Source organism: Cyprinus carpio, chromosome B17, assembly GCF_018340385.1.
Source record: "Cyprinus carpio isolate SPL01 chromosome B17, ASM1834038v1, whole genome shotgun sequence".
Classification (NCBI taxonomy): Eukaryota; Metazoa; Chordata; class Actinopteri; order Cypriniformes; family Cyprinidae; genus Cyprinus; species Cyprinus carpio.
In genome coordinates, this window is record NC_056613.1 from 11,308,428 (window position 1) to 11,328,395 (window position 19,968).

The 19,968-nt window shown below is 38.3% G+C and overlaps 1 protein-coding gene across 7 annotated transcripts in view; it reads left to right on the forward strand.

The window, feature by feature from the left end:
• The window catches only part of birc6 (baculoviral IAP repeat containing 6), an 85,511-nt gene extending 66,202 nt beyond the window's left edge, over nt 1-19,309 (forward strand). For all 7 annotated transcript variants that reach the window (XM_042742193.1, XM_042742197.1, XM_042742196.1 and 4 more), the window contains exons 66-74: nt 5,712-5,928; nt 7,328-7,473; nt 9,533-9,643; nt 10,622-10,839; nt 11,737-11,898; nt 12,374-12,451; nt 13,013-13,201; nt 18,170-18,304; nt 18,392-19,309. In XM_042742193.1, coding sequence (XP_042598127.1) covers nt 5,712-5,928; nt 7,328-7,473; nt 9,533-9,643; nt 10,622-10,839; nt 11,737-11,898; nt 12,374-12,451; nt 13,013-13,201; nt 18,170-18,304; nt 18,392-18,571 — 1,436 coding nt within the window. In that variant the 3' untranslated portion in view covers nt 18,572-19,309. The remainder of the gene's footprint in view (nt 1-5,711; nt 5,929-7,327; nt 7,474-9,532; nt 9,644-10,621; nt 10,840-11,736; nt 11,899-12,373; nt 12,452-13,012; nt 13,202-18,169; nt 18,305-18,391) is intronic.
• Nucleotides 19,310-19,968: the final 659 nt, after the last annotated feature.

Consider the following 19,968-nt stretch of genomic DNA (forward strand, 5'->3'; position numbering starts at 1 on the left):
GTCAAACATCCTTGTGCATAAACAGCCTCTGCTGGCACAGGGTTTCCTCAGATACAAGACTATTTTCCTGAAAATTACAGCTTTTGTGCCACGCCGACACCTCCTTTAAGTGACTCGTACATAAACATCTGGAAGGGTGCCACTTTCTCATGAGGGGGTGGATGTTAATGGCCACAATCAGATTGCCCAGGCACCAAAGTGTCTGCTGGCTGACTCCACGTGTTTAAGTAACTTTGTGAGATGCCACCCTTCATTGGAACCTCTGGGCTTAGCTGGATTGAATCCAAAAAGAGTGGCATTTTGAATCTAGACTTATTCTGTCAATGCTTTTGGTTTTGGTGTTGTACTGGAACAATGGCCTTAAATAAAAGGCTTATGCATTTAGTAGTTATATACACTACCATTTTTTTTTTCTTTTTTTTTACTTCATCAAAGCTGCATTTATTTGATATATTTTGTGCTCAAGAAACTTAGAAATGTATCATCAGTGTTGATGAGAGTTGTGCTGCATTTTCTGAAAACCTTGATACATTTTTTTTCCAGGACTCTTGATGAATACAAAGTCCAAAATAATATTTTAATTAGAAATCCTTTGTCACCTTATAAATGCGTTAGGTCAAATTTGATCAATTTAATGTGTAATTTCATAAAAAAAATATTAACTTCCTTAAAAAAAGCATTAATTTCCTCAAAAAAATAAAAGCCTTACTGTCCTCAAACTTTTAAACGGTTATTAAAGTTAGTTACTATATGATATACCTGGTCCTGTACCTTATATTGGTTATCCATTGATTAGACTTTTTTTTATATAGTATCGGTCTGTAATGGATATTTAATTATTCATATTTATTTTGCCCATTTCTGCATTTAAATGACTTTTATCATCATCTAACTTTGACTTCAATGTAATCTTTAAAAACACTAATAATGTAATACTATTAAATGTGATCTTTAGCTAATAATGAATGCATTTTTTTTTTATACTCGTGCAAATTTCAATTTGTGATGCCTAAATTCACTTGTAGCATTTAAACCAAATGATTTTAGTTTTTGTTCTTTATTTTTATTTATTTGGACTTGGTATATAAAATTTTGAATATCAACCTTTACACATTATCAGCCAAAATATGAAAATAAATATCAGTTAATATTGTGGCGTCTCTATTTTGTGCATTTTAAAATAAGGTGTGGTATTGTCTAATGGAGTCATGGGCATTTGAATATACCCTCTATCTCTCTCCTCCTTTGACTCACTGCTCTCTTTTATTTTTCTTGTGTATTTGGCACATGGATCAGGCGATGTTCTCTTCAGTGTGTTGAGTCAGTGGTCCGGTTGTGCCATCAGTCCATGTCCTGCGTCTCAGTGTTGTCTGTGCTAGAGAGATGCAGAAGTGTGAAAGGGAGATGCAGCAGCGCTCGTCTTGTTTTATTCCTCGTTCTCTTGCATTATTGATGGAGCGCTTCTCTGAGCTTTTGCTGCATGTTGTGTCTTTCTTTCCAGCTTTCCCTCATGTGAAGGATTCTCGCTCGCTCGCTCACTCACACACTCCAGACAGGCGGAGGACTCTTGTGCCCTGAATGATTTGGGAAGCATGATTTTTGTGTCAGTCATTAGACTCGAGGCCCTGTTCCGCTCTGCAAAGCGGCATTTAAAATCAGACTCCTGTCAGCCTGATTTACTTCAACAAAAGTGTGCTAGTGTAAAAATAAATAAATGTGCGCACACACACAGTGGAGTCATATTAGAAGGGGGTATTTTTTGTCTCTCTCTCTTCATCTGTGTGTCATGAACAGTTATGCATTTCTGCATGTTGTAAATAACCAGATAAAATTTTAACCGACCCACGAGGCAAAAAGCAAGTGTGCATTTCTGTGCTGCTGCTGGTGTCTTGTCCCGCCTGTCCTCGAGATCTTTGTTGTCATGGTGACAAAGAGTTTCTACCACATGCTCAGAGAACTGTCACACACACACACTGCGCACCCCTAAGGTTTCTTCTGAGTTCTACATGTTTCTCATGTGTGAATGGGGCCTGCGAAGTGGGGTGTAGTAAACTACTAAATATTAAGCAGCACAGCTTTTAACATTGATAAAAGGAAATGTTTCTTGAGCAGCAAATCAGCATATTAGTATGATTTCTGAAGGATCATGTGACACTGAAGACTTGAGTAATGGCTGCTGAAATTCCAATCTAACATCACGGTTTATAATTACATTTTGAAATATTATCAAATAGAAAACAAGTATTTTAAATTGTAGTATTTCACAATTTTACTGTATTTTTGATCACATAAATGCAGCCATGGTGAGCATAGGATACTTACCTAGCACCAATTTGTGAAAGGTAGTTTACAGTTAAATTGAGTTGTACCAGTGTTTTTTTTTTTTTTTTTTTTTTTAGAAAAGCCAAGTCATTTTTAAGCCCTTTTTTACAACATTGTTTTGATTGCTATCTTCTCTGTGATAAACAGGAAAGTACCAGAATTAATTATACAAACCTAACCGTAACCCTAATTATGCAAAGCAGCTGTAGCAATGCAATATTGTGCCATAATTCAGCTCCAGCCAGTTCAGTGTTGGTTCAGTTCAGTTCAATAACTGTGTAAAGTTAATTTATTATTAAACAAGATCAATTCAGCAGTAAGTAGCTCAACTGAAAACAGTAGTGGTGAGATCCAGCTTGAATCAGTTCAGTGTTGATGCACTTCAGTGACGATATGGCAAAATTCATTAAATATGAATTAGATTTGGCTGTTAAGCAGCTCTACAGAAGACTAAAGTGTCATTATTCAGCTCAATTCAGTTTAAGTTTTGTTCTCATCCAAAAGCATCAGTGCCATGAAATTAATAATATTACTGAAAGTGTCTTTTAGACCCCAACTAAACAAGCCAAAAGGGGAACTGTGACAAGGAACCCAAACTCTATCAAATAACAGAAATGGAAGAAAGAAAAAACATGAGCAATGAGAATCTCTATCTAGTACTTTAACAGATCAAGAACAACATCCTGTATTCTAGGATATGCCCGTTTGGAATGGCTAAAGAGATTTTTTTTTTTTTTTTTTTTTTTTTTTGTGCTTTTGTCTTCAACATTCTTTTGCATGTTCCCTCATTAAGGTTGTGAAGTGTGTGAGCTAATTAGAGGAGAGTGTTTTTTGAAGATGATCGGAAATGGCTGTTTTTAAGATGTTTCTTGAGTGTGCATGAGGCTCTCTCTGTCATACAGAGCACGAAGCTTGTGTTTGAGGCTATATTGTTCCTTTTAGATGGGAGGGAGAGGTCAGCCATAAAGGTCTTCTGGTCCAAATGAAGAATCGTTTAAAGCATTGGAGCTGTGGCTCAGGCTCAGTTTGAGTCCAGATGACCTGTGACCCTCAGAGTCTTTTCCTGGGGAAGAGGGAATGGATGGATGATTTTTTTAGCGTCCTAAGAGCTGCTGTGAGGAGTTTGACATGACACTGTAGTGTTATCTGTAGTCATGTAATCTCTCATCTGCTTTTCTTCTCTTCTGCTTTTTGTTCTCTTAAATTGTTTTCTCCTCTTATCTTAATGCCTCTCCTCTTCGGTTTTCTTCTCTCCTCCCCTTTGTCTTTCCCTTTCTTCTTCCTCCTTTCTAGTCTCTTCTCCTTTCTCCTATTATCTCTTCTCCTCTATTTTGTTTTCTTCCCCTACTCTTTTTTTTTTCTTGTGTTCTCCTCTCGTCTCCTTTCCTCTTTCGACTCATCTAATCTTCTCTGCTCTCTCCTTTCTTGTCTTCTCCAATCCATCTGTTCTCCTCCCCTGATTGCTTCTTTACTCCTCTCCTCTCCAGCTTTCACATCTCGTCCCTTTTTATTGATTTCTCTTGTCTCTATTATTATTTAGACATCTTTTCTGGTCTTCTACTCTGCTTTCTCCTTTCTTGTCTCCTCCCTTCTCCTTATTTCAGGTCTCCTCCCCATCTTCTGTCCTCCTTTGCTCTTGTCTCCTCTCCTCCTTTCTGGTCTCCTTATTTCACCTCTCCTCTCCTTCTGCTTCCTCCTTTCCTCTTGTTCTCCATTCTGTTCGCGTCTTCTCCTTACTGGTCACCTTTGCACTTGTCCTTTCTTGTCTTCTCCGCTGCTTTGTCCTTCCTCTCCTCCTTTCTGGTGTTGTCTGCCATCTCTTCTCCTTCTCCTCTTTTCTGGTTCCTTCTGGTCTCCTCTCCCCCCTCCATGTCTCTTCTCTCCTTTTGTCGTTTCTCCGGTTTTCCCTTCCTCTATCCTCCTGTCCTGCCGTGTCCTCCCTCCTCTCTTCCTCAATCTCCGCTGTTCTCTGCGTACGGCGACGGAGGGCAGGGGAGCTGACGTATGTGTCCTCTCGGCTCTCACTAACATTGTTTATCATCCACCCAATCCAGCATGGAGCTGAATGTCTGATGAGGGAGAGAGAGGGCCAGAGAGGAGGATTGGTGTGCAGTAAATCAGTTAGTCTGTAAATGAGATGAGAGTGAAGGAGAAACAGTCTGAACTGAGGAGGGCATGAGGAGAATCTGGAACATAGACTGACATTGAGATGATACAACACACACTAAACGCTCTCTGATCTATGGTGTCCTCGAAGTGGGCGCATACTCAAACGAAACCCTTTGATGGAGCTCCTTTAGTCGTTTGAAATTCATCTTTCTTCTTAGAAACACACACACGCACACAGAAGTCACACAAACATGCACACAGTATTCCTGCTCCTTACATTCACTGCACACTGATAATATGAGCCTGATTATAGCGTTTTGCTTGAAGACCCTCAGTAATCGCTCTGTCTCGTTCCCGCTCATCCTTTATTCTCTCACTGTCGTCATTTTTGCTTTAAGACTCCGCTGTGCCACAAAAGGATTATCGTGCCTTCTCCAAACAGGAAATGCATGCACAAAGAGCCCTCATGCCTCAAACCTCTGGCATCCCAATGTACTCAGGAGAAGATTGATTGAGTTTTTTTTTTTTTTTTTTTTTTTTTTTTTTTTTTTTTGGTCATGTCTGAATTAAAAAAAAAATAATAATCTGTTGACCCCCCCCCCCTCAACTTTTCTTTATACAGTCAAGGTATCTTTTCTGTGCTATTATGTTGTTTTAAAGGGACAGTTCACATAAAAAAAAAAAAAAAAAAATTGGCATTATTGCCTCACCCTCATTTTGTTGCAAACCTGTATGACTTATTTCTTCTGTGCAGCATAAAATATAGTTAATAAAATGTTTTTTTTTTGTTTGTTTTTTTTAACATCCGTACAATGGAAGTCAATGGTAACCAAAACTTTTTGGTTTCCAACATTCTTTAAAGCAGCATCTTTTCTATTTTACTAAAGAAAGCAAGTCATATAAGTTTCAAATGACTTAAAGGTCAGTGTATGTTGAAAGAATCTTTTTTATTATTGAGTAAACAGTCCCTTTAGACATGCATGACACACGTTTTTTTGTTTGTCCATCCACAAGATGGTCATAAGGTGACTTTTCCATATGATAAAACAGCTTGTATGTCTTGTTCAGGGATTCAGATGGTTTAAATCTTTGAAATCAATGATGTTCCTAAAAACATCTATATTAAAAATGTTATTAACCTTGAGAGACTGAAAGTGTGTGTGTGTATGTGTGGATCGTCCCTTGTGTCCTTCTGTCATTTAAGAGATGTAATCGACTTTGTCTTTTATAAGCGTCCCGTCTCTGTACGTAATGTCTCCCTCTCTCTCTGTCTCCTGCAGTTTTGGACATGGCGCGTCACGTCCCCCTGTATCGTGCTCTGTTAGAGCTGCTGAGGGCCATCTCCACCTGCACCAGCCTGGTTCCTTTGCTCTTGCCGCTATCAGGAGACGCTGCAGAGGAAGAGGAGGATGAAGAACGCACTGAGTGTCAGACCTCCGTCGGCATGTTACTGGCCAAAATGAAGACCTGTGTGGACACCTACACCAACCGCCTTAGGTGAGCTCTTCCTTGTAGACACACACACACACACACACACATTCAGTCCACTGGTCGGTCACACTAATAGACAGAGGACAGACGGAAGTGACTGCTGGTGGATGGATGCCCACCCTGTGACACTCACTGTCTCTGACCTCCATGGAAAAACCTGGTTTATACCCACAAGATGTAACCTGATGCTGTAGCCACAAGTCAGACCAGTGTTTCACCAGAGGAGTAACTCTCAGTGATAAATGACTGCTAGATCAGTCAGTGCTCCTCAGCTGCCCTCGAAAAGCCTCTAATCCCCAGTGGCCTTCAAACTGTCCTGAGCTTTCGCCGTCCCACGCTAGTCCATAATTTAGCTTTGGCTTTTTTAGTGTTTGTTTTTGCCAGAATTTTGGCTGAACCCACCACAAAAAATAAATCATGAAATCAAAAATAACCAATTCATTTTCTATCACAAATACCTTTTTCCTTCCCTTTTTTGTTCTTTTTTTCTTTATCTTTTTCTTTTTCTTTTTCTTTTTCTTTTCTTTCTTCCGTTTGTTGTTCTTTTTTAAAAAAAAAAAAAAGATTTGTTTAATTTACAAATGTATTTTTAAAATTCTTTATTTCTATAATTTTTTTGATTTATATTATTTTTATTTACATTTTTGTATTAATGTTTTAAAAATGAAACAAATTTATTTGTATAAATATTAATTAATTCATATTATTTAATTTTTGATTAATTGATAGATTCATTTTCTTTTTCAAGATTATATAGCATTTTATGTCCCTTCAGTATAAGCCCGTGGATTTTTAATAGCACAGGTGGATATGTAGATATGAGTAGTGAGAATGTGATTTGTTATCAGCTGTCTGTGTTTAATAATGACTTAGTCTTCATGAGAAGCGAGATGTTTTTGGCATTGGCCTGTAAGTCACAAGGTTGGCTCTGTCTGAGTGTCTCTGAGAATGCGTGCACCCTTGAATGATGTAACCATCTTAATTATTGTCCCATGCGTCACCTACAGGTAAAGGACGTTTTTGACATGCCCCCTTTTTCAGTTGTCTGTCTCTTTCATTTTCTCTCCTCCTGCTTAATGAAAGATGCATGTTGTGAGGGCGTGTGCTTAGCCACAAGACAGCTGGATGTGGTTTTTAATGGTTTACTTTGGGACAGGTCACAATCTGCTGCTCATTTGATGCATCGTGTATACTAGCACCTCTCAGGATGAGAGCGTGTGTGTGTTTGTTTTAGAGTTGGGACATCAGAGATTGAGAAGTTCTTGAGGACATACACTTATTTGTTTCTCTGTCATTGTTGTGTTCACTGAAAAATGAAACATTTCATGTGTTCACATGCAGACCCATAATTAATTTGTTGGTGTCTACAGAAATGTGATTTCTGATGTTTCTGTGTCCACCTTAGGTCGAAGAAAGACAAAAGTAAAGGGGTGATGAAGACTGAGACATCTGATCCTGAGCCTGAAGGCCTCACACTGCTAGTTCCTGATATCCAGAAGACTGCAGAGATTGTTTATGCCGCCACCACCAACCTACGGCAGGCCAACCACGGTGAGAACATCCACCTTAACAGTCTGCTTTTCCCAAACAAAAAATGCTTTCTGTAGGTACTGTTTATTAAAGAATAAATGGAAAATTAAATTTTTACTAACTTTAATTAAAATGCTTAACAAATAATTTAACTAATTTCTTATTTGGACGCATTAACTCTCAATTCTTCAGTATTAAGTTTTAGAGTAACTTCATAAGCCAACTTCATAAAAAGCTTCCTTTTTTAACATTGATAATAAGCTTTTTTTTTCTTGGTCACCAAATCAGCATATTAAAATGATTTCAGCTTTTTAACCACAGGAATAAATAATATTTTAAAATATAAAAAATAGAACCGTTTTTTTAATTGTGATAATATTTCTTAATATTGCTTCTACGGTATTTTTGATTAAATAAATGCAGCCTTGATGGGTGAGTTTTTTTTAATCATGAGTCAAGTCAAGTGTGTCCAAACTTTTGACTTTTGTACATTTAGCTAGTCATTTCATAATGTTTATAGATATTGAAATGATCTGACCCATGGATGTTTCTGCGCCATTTGAAGCACATTTCACACTAATGCTCTTCATGCTCTGTGTCTCTGTAGGGCAGTATTTCTTGAGACTTGTAACAGAACAGAAGCAAAAGCAGGACAGTGCTGGATGTGTAGTGGTCAGTCAGGAGAGGGATGGTGTGTATTTCACAGGCTGAAGACACTCCCTGCTTATCTGAAGGCCTCGGGGGACATGGGGTGACTGTTTGCTCTGACAGAATAAGCCAAAGAGAAATGGACCAGAGGCGGCAGGCTCCCTGAAGCCAGATCGGAGAGTCAGCTTTACTGGGCACTTTCGTTTGTCAGACTAGACTTATTCTATGTTGTGCTAATTCTTTAAGATCTTTCATTTGAACCAACGGCCCTTAGTCATAGCCAGGGTGTATTTTCAGTCAGGGGTATTGTGTGATCAGTCCCTCAGAAAACGGATGTGACCATGGCAATTCCTAATCCTGGGATTCAAAGCTCTTGAGATAAGTCACATCCGTTTATTAACATTTACAAATATGTCCCTCTGAGGTCCTCTAGACCAAAGCTAAGAGAGTGTTTGCTCCTAGGCAGAAACCCTTGTGGTCATGAGGAGGTAAGGTTTGGAAATAGCAGGAATTGGATAACCACATCAGTACTCCCTTGGGTATCTCATGCTCTCATTCTCTCCGGGATGATGAGTGAAAGAAAGGGGCGTTAAACGTGGTGAAGCTGATCGATGCAGCTGTCACTATCCATAAGGAAACTCCATATGATAAGAGCAGTGAGACATTACACTTACCACCCTGTTTAACTGCTTAATTAGTACTCCGTCTTTTCTTAAAAAGTGCCAGAGACCGCTCAGTCAGGGTGTCTGATTGGTCGAAAGTGGTGTCCTGTAGTTCAATATCATGCGCTAATGTGACGAGGTGAGAGTAAATGGAGCTATCGATGTCGGTGGGGTTTTATGTGGCTCGTATCCAAAGTGTAGCCTTTATCAGCCCTGTTAAGCACAAAGGTAATTTGATTGGCTGACACGGAGCATGGGTGTGCAGAGTGGGACATGTGTCTGCAACCAGTGCAAAATGGGCGGAAATGCCATAAAGCTCCTAAATATAGGGAGTTTAATTGTGTTGTAGATCTAACGGCCTCCATCCGCTGGTCTAATATGTCTGACTGGAGCGGTGACGCTCTGCTGGTGTCGTTGTCATTAGTCTGACGCTTTCTCGATAACAATCTGAATTGAGAGAACAGAAATGCAGCGACTCATTTGTGTAACGACACGACTATTTGCGTTTCGTCTCATTTATCAAAGTAACAAATTTGCAGTCAAACACATCTCAAAGGGAGTCACGAAAATGGGCCGCTTGAGCTCTGATAGCAGAGCTACATATAGGCATTCAGGTTACTTTTGCGTCTCGTAGGGATGTGTCGGTTTTTCAGGGATGAGAGGATGGAAGATGTGACCTACTCAAACACACCCTCAGGCTACTGTGAAACACATGCACACACTCTTAAAGGGTATTTTTTTTTTGCTTTTTTTTTTTTTTTTTTTTTTAGAGAGGAAGATGGCTGAAAGTTCTAAGAAGGCAGCAGCAAGACCCAAACCGCTGTCCATCTTGCGCTCAGTGGAGGAGAAATATACAGCAGCCATGAAAAAACTACAGTTTGGTGAGTCCTGAACTACATATCTCTGCCAGTGTTTGACCCATTTAAGTTTTTACTGGATAAGAGAGAATATTATATAATTTAATTAATAACAAGAAATTTTACACTCAAGTTCAATGCTTTTAAACATTTTATTGAATATTTTAAACAATATATTTCACAAAATTTTGAACATTTTAGGGATGCATAATACATTGGTTACTGACCGATATTTGATCTATTTATTTATCTGTATCGGCCGATATTGAATAAATGCAGTTGTACATGCTAATTTCCTCTGTTTTTATTTAGATTGCTTTTGTCTCTCTTAAATTATACTTTAAAACAGTAATAATAATTTAGTAAGTTGAGATTTAACATCATATTCATTGTATGTTTATATTTTTTTAATGTTGGTCACATGGCATACAGGGAAACCTAAAATATTCAAAAATAAATTAACATTTTGGTAATATTTATTCAAAATTTGCATTTATATTATTTAATTCATTATTAGCTTTTCATTAACTCATGAACACCCAGGGGAATGCAAATTTTTTTGTTTTTTTTTTTGCTTTTGTGACGCATACAAAGTTGAATGAGTGGATAGAAATAGCTGTTTTTCCTTTCAGCTGATTTTGTTTTCTTTAAGTGCACCAAAAATTTGAAGGAGCACAATGAACTGAAATGGGGAAAATTGTGTTATCTTGCTGGAAGAATAGCTTTTCTGGTTGTCATTTCTCATCCGTCTTTGCTCTGATTGATGACAAGAGTTTTGTTCTGCCAAAAATGATTTAGCCCGACCTCAGGCGAATGAGGTAATCTCAACTGACATGACTGTAAACAGGTTTCACTGGCCTACACAGAACAGATCCTTCAGAATACGCAGTATGGCTTTTTCTGGAGGAAATATGATGAAAAGTATTTTTTGAAGTGAGTCTGATGTTTATATTTCATTGTGACTGCTAAAAGCTAACTGTCTGTGTGTCTTCTCTTCCACAGACACGTTTGAGATGGTGTGTGAGGATGAGGACTCTAAGCTGGTGTTTAAGGTGAACTACCATTACCTGTCTCAGGTGAAGAACGCCAGTGACGCCAACAGTGCCGCTCGTGCTCGACGATTAGCACAGGAAGCCGTCACACTCTCCACCTCCCTCCCTCTCTCCTCATCCTCCAGCGTGTTTGTCCGCTGTGATGAAGAACGTCTCGATATCATGAAGGTATGATTCGATACCTCTGACCCCTCAACTAAAACTCTTATATTTATAAGAGCTTAGTGATTATTCTTAAAGCAGAGCTCAATTTAAGCCACATAAGCATCTTAAATTGGGGTAAGAACACAAATTTATCATAACACTGTATCATTAAATGAATCAGTCAACAAGAATCTGATATCTCAGTGCTGAATATGAAAGCAGACCATGACTGTCTCAAGCCTTGCTGTTTACTGTGGGTCAACATAAATCTTTCGATCTGTGCTGCATGACAAAACAACCGAAGTGAATCCCAGGAGTCACTTGCTTGTCTTGCTGTCTTGTGGTCTCTAACACACACACATGAGTGCACACACTTCCTAATGACATTTGAGATGTGCTTTTGACCCGGGCTTCTCTCTGAGTGTGTAAATGTCAGTGTGTCTGGCTTGAGCTTTATGTCTCGGGCAGGCCAGACCAAAGGCGGAGCCCCAGTCAGACTGGTCACTCACTCGCCCCTTAACAGTGTGCCAGGCCTTTTTATCTTCCTCCACATTTCATATAATCTTAATGGACGTTAATAGTAAACTGAGCTTTCCCGATTTAACCTATACAGAGTGTGTGAGCACAGCTTTGTGTGTGTTTAGTGTTGCGTTTGAATGGTCATGTCAAAACAGTCTTAACGCCTGAGTGCAGCTCTGCCGCCTGCAGTGGAGAGAGATTCACTGGATGGCATTACAGTCCTCCAATCTTCCTCTCTCTCACTCCTTCTGTGGGAAGCAGGATGCATCTCTTTGCCTGTATCAGTAAAACTCCCTCTATATAGATCTGGTTTAGACATACACAATCATTCCGATGACAATGTTTTCTATTTTAATGTTTGTGCCTTTGAATGAATGGAGGCTTTCTTGGTTTTTGTCTCAGGTGTTGATAACAGGGCCCGCAGACACACCGTATGCCAATGGCTGTTTCGAATTTGACGTCTACTTTCCTCAAGATTACCCAAACTCCCCTCCTCTGGTTAATCTGGAGACCACCGGTGGCCACAGCGTCCGCTTCAATCCAAACCTCTACAATGATGGCAAGGTTAGTGTCACTTCCTGAAGTTATCCAGGAAATATTTGGACCAATACCGTTTTTTTTTTTTTTTTTAGCGGCTTATGCAAATACTGAAAATTAAATTAAATTAAAAACTGTATAATAATTATTATTATTCAAGTAAAAAAGGGGTATTTTTACAAATATTTTTATTGTATTATTTAAAAAAATATATATTATTTATATATATATATATATATATATATATATATATATATATATATATATATATATATATATTCGAAACAGCCATTGCCATACGGTGTGTCCATACATACACATACATACAATAATAAAAAAAAAAATTAAATACAATAAAAATATTAGCAAAAATAACAATTTTTAATGTTATTTTGTTTATATGTTCATATGACTTATTGTTAAGTTTAATTGTTCTATGTTTTTTTGTTTCTCTATATCCTGATCTCTTCATACTGTCTCTCATCCATTCTGTAACAACCAGGTGTGTTTAAGTATCCTGAACACCTGGCACGGGCGTCCTGAGGAGAAATGGAACCCACAGACTTCTAGCTTTCTACAGGTGAGCCAAATCCAATCCGCTTGTATAATCCTCTATCCTTCATTAGGCAGGAAGGATTTCACCTCTGATACCAATTGCACAAATGCAGATTCTTTCTGGTTTATCCGAAGCAGTACAATATCTAGTCATATTTCATCATTTTCAGAGAATTAGTCATATCACCGTCACCTGCACGTCGACTGTTGAGCATTTACAACATGCTCATCCTGGTTTTCTTACAGTAATTATCTTCCCACATCTCAACCCCTTTCCCTCCCTCTCTCCATCATACCTCTCTGAATAATAGGCAGGGGAGCTGTTTCCCCTGTAATATTGATCTGATCAGGCTCTGCTCCTCTCTCTCCTCAAACTCGTGCTCATGTACTGCTGCCAGCAGTTCATAGAAATGTCTCCATTGATTAGTGCTACAGTTAGTGTCCAGCCGATCAATAAATGGATATCAGCCACAGGGACAGTAGTGCTATGGTCAGTGAGAGCCGTGGTGCTCTTCACCTCTTCCACTTGATCTGTGTGTCATTCCTCCTAGGCTTTCTAAAACGTGTGTGTGTATTTGTGTTTTAGGTGCTGGTGTCAATCCAGTCTCTGATCCTGGTGTCTGAGCCATACTTCAACGAACCAGGTTACGAGCGTTCTCGGGGCACGCCGAGTGGAACACAGAGCTCCAGAGAGTATGACGGAAACATCCGGCAGGCCTCTGTCAAGTGGGCCATGCTAGAACAGATCCGCAACCCTTCACCTTGCTTTAAAGAGGTTAGATATCATCCGTCACAAACACACAGACTCTTATTGGCTCATGAAAACTTTCAGGTTTCAGAGGTTCATGAGTTCACATATATTCAGTGACCCCAAAAACTATTTGGAGAAGAAGAAAAAATCTGAAAAAAATATTATGGCTTCCACAAAAATACTAGGCAGCTCAAATTTTTTCAGCATAATAATGGTAATTATAAGGAATATTTCTTGAGCATCGAATCAGCATATTAAAATGATTTATTAGGAAAATTCTACTTTTTTCTGCTGAAAATTCAGCTTTGCCTTCACAGAAATAAACTATATTCTAAAAAAAATTTAAATAGAAAACTCTTACTTTAACTTTAACTTTAAATTTATTTCAAAATATTGCTGTTTTTACTGTATTTTTAATCAAATAAATATAGCCTCGATGAGCATAAACGACTAACACTAGGCTTTTATACAGATTTTTTTCAGAAACATTTTTACTGACCCCAAACTTTTGCAAGCAATTATATATATTTATAAAAATTATTACTTTTTATATATGTGGTGATTTTTGTCCTAAGTTGTCCTATTTTACATGCACTTTTTAGTTTTCACATCACTTTCAGATAGATAATGTTCCTTTCCACCCCCTCATCTTCTCCCCTCTTTGTTTTTGATTTCCTTTTGCCCTTGATATGGCCCCCACCAGCAGATAACAATCATCCATACACTTTGGAAACGAGAGAGAGAAGGAGAAGGATGGGCGGCCTGAATCAGAATATAAATGAGTGAAGAAATTGAGTCATTGAACAAGGCATACGAATCATGAATGTGCTGAAATTATCCAAATATGTGCACTCATCTAATTACCAAACTTCCTCGCAATTCCAAACCAAAAACCAAAAACATGCATTAAACTCTGGGTCATGTGTGTGTATTTGTGAGTGTTTACCTCATATAATCTCTGAAGGCTCTCAGACTGTCACATATCAGGAGCTTTTCATTTAGAAGACACCAGATCAGACCACCTGGCGTCTCACTGGCATCGCTCCATGTCATCTTAGGTCTAGTATGGGCAGTTCGTGAGTTTGATGTAATGCCTAACGGCTGCCACGCCACCTCAGGCAGTTATGAGGCTGGTACATTACCTCTGTATCCCACAGAGGACCCTAAACAGGCTGTTGCCATGGCAACCTGACCATTGTTCACAGGGATAAAGGGCTGTTGTTTGGGCAGAACCGAGCCGGGCCAAGCATCGACCAGCTCGTACGGGACTCATACTCACTGATGAATTATGTATTGAGGCAGATGGAATCCACAAAATTATGCAGAATTCTAGTATTATTTGCTGAATATATGATGAAACTAGTCCAAATGAACATGCAAGGAGTCAAGGACATATAAAAACGCTGTGTGCAGACTCTCTCTCATCCCCTCAGACATTAGCTTTCAGCTGCTGTAGGAGAGACCTGTGACGTCATCTATAGGAGGTGGAAGTTTTAAACATCATAAAAAATTGCAGCAGAATCTTAAACAGCCAAAAACATTAAAACCTCCTACTCCCTACACAAAAATAATCCATACACAAAATACCCACAAATTAAACATACTTACAGAAGAGACTCCACTTACAGTTGATTCCAATAGTTTAGAGTTTTCCCTTAGCATGTTGCAGGCAGGCACAAATGTGTAGCATAAAAATGTTAAAAAATTTTTTTTTTTAGCTTACTGAAAATATTAATTTTACTATTTTTTATTAATTTTGGTAATTTATATATATTAGGGTTGCCCATTTAACATGTTATTAATTAATTAATTGATTAATTACTGTGTAAAATAGCGTGTTAAATTTTTGTACGCATTTAACACACTTGCCCCGCCCCAGACCTACGTGGGTCTTTCATTCCGTTGATTGATGACAAATACGATGCAAGGCAACAACTCACTGCGTGATGGAGCCTAGAGAGCGTAGTTAGAATGTCCCTAAAATTCAAGATATGGGACAAAAATGCCCCTTTTTGAGTTTTTGTCTCATATTTACAATATATAGATAAGCAATATCACACAAGCAATAAGCGCAATATCACAAGTGTGCAACTGTGATACTGATCTTATACAACAGTTCAATAAATAAGAAGTTAATATTGTGTTATTTAACACACAATGCTGTCTGTTTTGCTCAATTTGTCCAGGTAAAGTAAAATATATTGATAGTCTAATATTCTGTGAAATGCTCTTCTCTGCACTTCATTTCTAACAAGCTGTGGACGCTGATAACTTGCCTGACGTAAATGAAATGCTATGTGACATTTTGTTTACGAGCTGTTTTATTGATGTGTTTCCGCGGTTAAAACACTGATTGAGCGATTACACGAGGCATAAGATGTTCATTCATGTTTATTTTGCGTTAAAACTAGTAATAAAGAGGAAGAAATGATCTCGCTCACTCTTGCTCCGTGCTGCCATTTAAACAGTTATCTGTCGTTCCGCGTCAGAGAGCGCCAAAATTTCATATCAAAAGTAACTATATATAACTGGAAGTTTCCAATGCAGTTCCACTCATGCAGTAGTTAAATCAGTGCTGTATTTGTTCGGTACACGTTTATATGCAGTATAAATAACGAATACATATTTGTATCAACAAAAATTCAATTAATTAAAATAAACAAACCTATTTCTAAATACACAAAAACATTAATAATCTCAAATAAGTCAACTGATTTTTAAGTATTTAAAATCAACATTTCTCTTGCTTCGTCCACCATTAGATTTATATTTTTATATTTTTGAGCATAGTACATCCATACGTTCACACATGGGATTTAATAAACAGCAGGACAAGTAGCTCTCTCTCTCTCTCTCTCTCTCTCTCTCTCTCTCTCTCTCTCTCTCCAATTCTCTCCTCTCTCCTCACTCTCTCTCACTCTCTCTCTCTCTCTCTCTCTCTCTTCACTCTCTCTCTCTCTCACACACACACACACAGCCAGTCACGCAGGGTAATAAATGGTGGGCTGTTGACGTCAGAAGAGAGAGGAAACACACACACACACACTTGCTCCTGCACAACAGCCTTACTTGGTAGCTGTTTCTCATGTTCATTTTCTTTTAAATGGCATTTCTGTTCCTAACCCTTTTTCATTTCTCTCTACCTCTCTCTGGCTTCCCAATATCAATACAGATGTTTCTTTGGGAACTGAATGAAAATGAAGCGAATGTGGCGTAATGGGAGAGAGGCTGTAACAGTCACATGTCTGGTGGCTGGTGACCTTTGTATGTTTGAGAGAAAGCTAGATTTATGAAGGATGGATGAAGCGAGACAGCAAACGAGAGAGATATAAGGCCGGTGAGGTTGAGCTGTGAGCCAGCGAGTGATGTGTACTGTAGTGGCCGCCGGGGTTTCCATGGCAACACTGGCAAGACCATCGATCACACGCACTCATTCCTGAATCCCTCTCGTCTGCGCTCGGTCTTTTCCCCGCAGAAGTTTGAGCCATGCCGCGTCTCGCTTTTACAAGCAGGCTAAAGTGCACATCTTAATCCTGAGAGAGATTGTGTGTGTTAGTGAAGACACAACAGGTGGATTTTCCAGAAGCTGTTTGTAAGAGTGTTTTCCCACTAGAGCCTCAAGAGGATTCTGCATTTATTTAGTTGGTGCCTAAACTGTTTTTTTCTTTTCTTTTTTTTTCCCCAAATGGCAGCTGTTGTTAAGAAAATGACATTTTGGTAACTGTATAGAAGATTTTTTGTTGTTGTTGTTGTTTTTACAAATTTAGTTAATTTCAAATGATTTACAAAATTTGTCCTAATGTTTTAGGAATATACAAACAGAACATCAGTTATTGTAAAAATACTACATTACTACAATACTATATTCTCAAAACATTATGAATTTATTCCCATAACATTACGACTTTGTTAAGCGAACATTACAAATTTATTATTGTAGCAGTAGAACTCCATTCTCAAAACATGACCTTGTTCTCATATTAAACATTTTTAATTAAAACATTACTTTATCCAAACATCCTTTTGTGCAAAACATTAATTCTCAGATTCACGGAAAACATGGATTTTTGTAATATTGCGACTTTATCCTCAAAACTTTTTAATCTCAATCCTATGACTTTATTCTTGCCATTTTGGCTTGCAAATTTGACAAAATATTGCTTCAATGTTGTAATATTATGACTTTATTCTTGAAGTGGCACTAAAGTGGCATCATAAATTGAGTATTCTGTAAAATACTTTAAAACGTACTAATAACCACTATTATAATGCAGTTGATACAATGGAAGCCATGTAATAGCTTAATTTAGTTCAGAAGTAAAGCTTTCCCAAATCTGTGGCCATATAGTCAAACTAGCCTACCATTTAAAAAGCATGTCAAGTTGTATTTTGCAGTTTTTGTCAATTTAAAACCTTTTTTTACTGTATTAAGCACACAGGAGAATCTGGAGAAACTATTCTGGGTGGTATGCCCGCTATTATCAACTCACATCTGCCGTTTAGTACACTGTATGATGTGTTTGGAAAACACTGAGATGGAGAGAAAGAATATCTCAGAGACAGAATGAACAAGTGATTCAGCTCTCGCCTTCAGACAAAGTCGGAGTACTACTAGAAGTGTGTGTTTGTGTGAGCTTGAGTTCTTCTCTTTCCTGCCTATGGTCTTTGTTACCGAAAAGGTCACTTAGTTTATTCATATTAACATGCGCAGACAGGCAATGACTGCTGGTGATCTGTTCGGTACGATCGGTCATCTGCTCTTTATGAATCAAATAGGTCACTGGAGTCTCAATCCGAAGATCAGCAGATTGTTTTCTAGTGCTACTAAAAGAGGATATGAGGTCTGCGGTTGATTTATGAGCTCTGCAGGAACTGATACGCAATTGCTTTTCCAAGAACACTGAGAGTGCGTGTTTTGTGCACTAACTGTGTGTGTGTGTGTGTGTGTGTGTGTGTGTGTGTGTGTGTGTGTGTGTGTGTGTGTGTGTGCAGGTGATCCATCGGCACTTCTATCTGAAGCGAGCGGAGATCATGGCCCAGTGCGAGGGCTGGATCTGTGATATTCAGCAGTACAGCAGCGATAAGAGAGTCGGCCGAACCATGTCTCATCACGCAGCTGCTCTAAAGGTACAACACCGTGGGTTCACTGTCATACAACCGGAAATTGTGCCGTTCATTGTGTTTCTGAAAGCGATTCAATGTGTGTTTTTGCAGAGGCACACGGCTCAGCTCAGAGAAGAGTTGTTGAAGCTTCCCTGTCCTGAAGGCCTGGAGCCGGACGGGGAGGAGTTTTCCGAGAAAAGCACCTCGCTCCTGGTGAAAGAGCTGCCCAGTCAGGATGCGGAGAAGCAGGCGGACAGCCCAGACGCCCACTGTAGCGACGGCCAGCTCTGATCCCCTCTCCCCCGAAGCCCCACCCACCGCCTTTGACTATCCATTGATATTGAAAAAGGACTGGATGGCTTTGGTGATTAAGCCATCTTTTTGTCAATATTTGTATGTAAGAATCTAATTATGTAATAGCATAAAAAGAGAGGACAGTCAAAACCCGCTTAAACCCGCCGACACACACGACGAACCGCTGAAGAAAACAAAGAAGACAGGAAAAATCTTGTTTACTTGTAAAAGAGTATAATTTTTTTTTTGTGCTTTTTTTCTTTGTTTTCCCAAATTGTTAAATAACCACTGATTGATATGTTATTAAACTTATGTAAACAAAAATGAAAGATGAAATCACAGTATATATAAGGGAACTGCCTTTAGTGGAGAATGTTTACCAAATGTTATTTTCTCTTTTTTGTTAATTTTTTCTTTTATTTTGGACTCTTAGTGCAAGGACAGTTTGTAAGTGAGAATATACTGGTCATACTTCAAGCGAACTATTTAAAAGAAGAACGTAACGAACACGCGCCCGTACCCACTCTTGAGTTCCCCCGATCCTCTGGTGACCCTCTGACAGTGCTTTTGGTTTCTACAGATTTGTGTACACTTCAATAATAAAGCCTGAAACGGACGTTCAGAAGTGCTCTGATGACTGGATGCTCTTGTTCAGGCTGATCAATAGCACGTTTTATTTTTGCCCTCTCTCTGCTTTTAAGTGCAAGTTTAATAAATGCAACCTGTTTTACTTTGCCTTGAAATACTAATTAATGTGGGTTTGTAGATGGCAGATTGTGGTGAGTGTGTGCATACGTAGGGTTTATCTTCTCACTTTCTCTTAACTATGACAGAATGAGTGATAATTAGTTTTCAGATCAGTTACAGGAGTAAAAAATGCTAAAATGTGCTAAGTAATGAGATAAACGAAACAATGGATGTATGCATACAATGCACGTGGCACATTCCATCAATACGGAAATCTTGATCATCTCAAATGGATCCAACAGTTTGAAACATAGTGTAATTTTAGATTTTTAACTTTCTGTTTAATTGATATTTAATGTATTTTAGTAAAATTACTGTTAAGTCATTTTAAATACCAAAGAAGTGCTATATTTAGTTGCCCCAAAGTTTTGCTTGAATGTAAAATGTACACTACCATTAAAAAAACTGGGGTCAGAAAGATTTTATTTTTATTAATACTTTTTATTCAGGAAGTATGCATTAAATAAAAGTGACAGTAAATGCATTTCTAATTCAGTGATGTTCATGTTTTTTTGTTTATCAAACAAACATTAAATAAACAAAAATTACATAAATAAAAATCAATAAAAAAAAAACAACAAACAAATAATAAAATAATTAGATATATTTCTTAAAGCACCAAATCAGCATATTAGAATGATTTCTGA